Below are 3,925 nucleotides of genomic sequence, written 5' to 3' on the forward strand. Positions count from 1 at the left end.
TGAAATGTCAAAATTGTGCTCTCTCCTTGCAAGTTTTACTAGTTTTTTGACCAAACGAACACGATTTAGTAACAATTGATACCACCTTGTACTAGTTTTTTGCCTAGCGAACACTTTTGTATTTTGTCTTGTAAATAAGATGGCAGATATTAACCCAGTCAGCAAAAAAACCGAAATGGATCGGAAACGGGCGATGAAATGCGGATTTTTGTCGGTTTACAGATTCCATTTTCGGATACTTTGACAATCCGTTTTTCCAGTAAAGTGTGCAGTAGAAATGTATGCACAGACAAGAATCGAAAAATGTTTTGAAACGGATAAGTTTTTAGCTGTTTTTCTAAATTTCTCTATTTATTTGTTTATTCTATATTTTATAAATAAATAATTTTTTTCATTTAATTTACTAATGCTTTTACAGATGCTTTCTCATGGTTCGAAAAAAATATATATATAAATAAGGAAGCGCCTGGCGGTATTCGAAATCGAAACCTTCTGAAAGCTAACAAATACTACCACGCCCAGCCTCTATCGACTACGTATACATGCTTTCAAATGTTTAGCTTCAACAAATCAAATATAATTTCTGCTTTAAATAATATCATCTTTTTCGAACGTTTTCCATATAAGAAAATGAATGAAAATCATAGTCGCTTTCCGTTCCAGCTCCGCTCCAGCCAAAATTTCTTGCTCCTTAGCCTTTTGCTCCTTTTCTCCGCCCTGCTCCGAAGCCCGGGTTTTTAGTCAATTTTACAGGTAATTTAGTTTGTTATAATCATAAAAATTTCTGGTAACAATCGATTAATAATAAAATCGTTTTGATTGGAATTTATCATCCATCTCTATCCGATTTGACTTTAGCAGAGACAGTCAACTTTTCCACTGTCAACTATTCTGATTTGGATGAAATGGATGACGTTGCCGTGGTCCAAAGCGAAAATGAGAATTTACGCAAAGTGCGGACGAGATTGCTTCAGTGGGAGTCAAGTAGTGACGCGCTTGCTCCATTAAATGCTCTACAATTGGAATGCTTGGATGTGATAAATAACCAGTGTCGAACCTACAATGAGGTAATTGCCAACCGCACCCATTCACATTGACTCAAAATTCTGATAAATTTTTCACTTTTAGGTGCCGGAAGCCACATCTAACGCAGGCTATGGAGAACAATCAACTACTGCGGACAAACCACATTATGACTCAACGAGTATTACCGGCAGCGCAAGTGCGCAAGAATTACTAAGATTACCATCGCCTGGAATCAACAACGGTAAAGATTTCCTATTGTGGTACGATCGAGTGAAAGAGGAAATTACACGTCACGCAGATGCACATCAATATCAGTACTTGCAACAGCTGGAACAACGCGATGCTGAGTGTGTGGAAATTTTGGAACAGATCAACTCCACAATGGCGCAGCTCAAGTCGTTGAATAGTGAATATGAAACAGTATCACAAAAAACTAGTGCACTCAATACAGCCAGCGAAAAGTTGACGGAGGAGCAAAAACGTTTACAAAAGCTAGGAGATGAAATACAGCGACGATTGCACTATTTCAGCCAAGTAGAGCTGCTGCATCAGCGGCTTCAAAGCCCCACACTCTCCGTGGCAAGTGAGGCATTCCGTGATTGGTTGGATCGTATCGATGAGTGTCTTGAGTACTTGAGAGCAAATGTAAGGCATTTTTTTTAACGAGGTCTATATTTATTTGCATTTAATTTTTCTTCTATATTTTAGCCCAAGTTCAAAGATGCTGGTGCTTACACAGCAAAATACAAATACTGTCTAGCGAAAGCCGTGGCGTTAATAAAGAACTACACACAAGTTGTAATGTCACAAGCGACCGCTGCCACGCTGCATCCCAAGCAATCGCATTTTGCAATGCTACAAAGCACGACATCAACTGCAATAGAAGGTGAAAAGAAAGCCAACACCATAACAGCAAGTACTTCCCCGGATGCAGCGTTCGCACTTTATTATGGCAAATATCAAAAAGCTGCTGTGAAAATTAAGCGCGTGGCACAACTTGTCGAATCTCGTTTAGAACGCAGTGTAGAATATGAACAGCTGCTAGCGGAAATGCATCAAAATTATCTAAACGAAAGGGCAACTATTATGTCACCAGCTGTTAATAAACAAGAGCTGAAAGCGGCACACAAGGGAGTTCATTGTGCGCTCACGCGCAGCGCTTGCTCATTCCTAGTGCATGTTTTTCAGGACGAGCAGAGGCTCTTTTTCCAGTTTTTCGCGCGGGGCAGCGATCAATTGACGTAAGAAATAGTAGTTATTTTTCGAGCTAAATTAAGATTTAAACAAAATTTTGCTACTTATAGCACTTATCTGGAAGGTCTGTGTACCATATTGTACGATACAATGCGACCTTTCATTATACATATTAACCACTTGGAGACATTGGCGGAAATATGTTCGATTTTACGCATTGAAATGCTTGAGGAGCATGTACAACAAAATCGTGAGTTACTAGAACTACGTCTATTTCAAGTATATGTTGGTTAATATAATTTGTGTGCAGCTGGCGCGCTCGAAGCTTTTGCAAATACCGCAAATCAACTACTGCAGGATGTACAGGAAAGGTTGGTTTTCCGTGCGCATCTCTATTTGCAATCGGACATTTTGAATTACAATCCGTCGGCTGGTGATCTGGCCTATCCAGATAAATTAGAGATGATGGAGGTAGAGTAATATAACTGTTTTCTTACAATTTTTTTATTGGTAGCAAACTATACATAATTTTTTTTTTTTTTTTTTTTGTGCAGAGCATTGCTTTATCACTGCAGGAGCCACAGTTCAATAGAAACGGAAAGCGTAGATACTGCATATCGAGCACGTAATATAAGTAATATCACTATTTTAAAATGAAAATGTACTACCTAAATCTAATCGTATCGCTTTCAGATTCATCTCCGGCTGATTTGCATGGAATGTGGTATCCTACTGTTCGTCGTACATTAGTATGTCTTTCGCGTCTTTATCGTTGCGTGGATCGACCCATATTTCAAGGTCTCTCACAGGAGGCACTCAAGCTATGCATACAAAGCGTGTCCGCAGCCGCTTCCAAAATTTCAACAGCTAAGGTAAAAGAAAATGTGATTTATTCCTTGGTTAAATCTCTGCCAATTATCACATTCTGCTCTCTACAGACCCCAATAGATGGCGAACTGTTCGAAATCAAGCACTTGCTAATATTGCGGGAACAAATAGCTCCCTTTCGTGTTGACTTTACCATCAAGGAGACTTCGTTGGATTTCAGCAAAGTAAAAACTGCTGCTTTTGGTCTTTTACACAAACGTAAACAGCTTTTCACCATGGGCAGCAATAATGCCCTGCTCGAGTTTCTGCTCGAAGGTACACCACAGATAAAGGAACATTTACTTGATTCACGTAAAGAAGTCGATCGCCAACTCAAAATGGTGTGTGAGCAATTTATTAAGGACGCGGTGCATATGTTAGTTTCACCAATCTTGCAATTTTTGGATAAAGAACAAGCATTATTACAAACGAAGGACAGCAAAGTTGCCGCAAATGAAAAAGAAGCTGCTGCACCAAAACTAAATTACGCCTTACGCCAGAGCGCATGGGCAAGCCCACAGCAAATTAGCAGCATCATTCAGGAAACACAACGTTTAATCAAAAGTAAACTATCAACACTGCAGCGTTCAATGCAGCTATACTTAAGTAATCGTGATACTGAATTTATAATATTTCGACCGATACGAGTGAGTACCTAAACTTGCATATATGTATGTATATATGTAGTTGACTCCCTTTAATAACTATGATTTCCACAGAATAACATCATTCAAACATTTGTAAAACTGGAACAAATACTAACCACAAACGGTTACAACAACGACGATATGACCATCACTGGCTGTCCAACGGCTGAACAGGTGTCTGTACTATTGTC

General features: G+C 39.1%; 1 protein-coding gene across 1 annotated transcript in view; it reads left to right on the forward strand.

Moving 5' to 3' along the window:
* The first annotated feature begins 858 nt into the window (after positions 1 to 858).
* LOC118741868 (conserved oligomeric Golgi complex subunit 3-like) overlaps positions 859 to 3,925 on the forward strand; it is a 6,025-nt gene continuing 2,958 nt past the window's right edge. Inside the window, 10 exon segments of the mRNA XM_036473844.1 lie at positions 859 to 1,067; positions 1,129 to 1,671; positions 1,735 to 2,267; positions 2,331 to 2,470; positions 2,531 to 2,691; positions 2,775 to 2,803; positions 2,805 to 2,854; positions 2,914 to 3,092; positions 3,159 to 3,734; positions 3,807 to 3,922. Of these exon segments, the coding sequence (XP_036329737.1) occupies positions 906 to 1,067; positions 1,129 to 1,671; positions 1,735 to 2,267; positions 2,331 to 2,470; positions 2,531 to 2,691; positions 2,775 to 2,803; positions 2,805 to 2,854; positions 2,914 to 3,092; positions 3,159 to 3,734; positions 3,807 to 3,922 (2,489 nt within the window). The 5' untranslated portion in view covers positions 859 to 905.

This window comes from Rhagoletis pomonella, unplaced genomic scaffold (assembly GCF_013731165.1).
Source record: "Rhagoletis pomonella isolate Grant_MI unplaced genomic scaffold, Rhpom_1.0 Rhpom_scaffold_00006, whole genome shotgun sequence".
In the NCBI taxonomy this organism is placed as follows: domain Eukaryota; kingdom Metazoa; phylum Arthropoda; class Insecta; order Diptera; family Tephritidae; genus Rhagoletis; species Rhagoletis pomonella.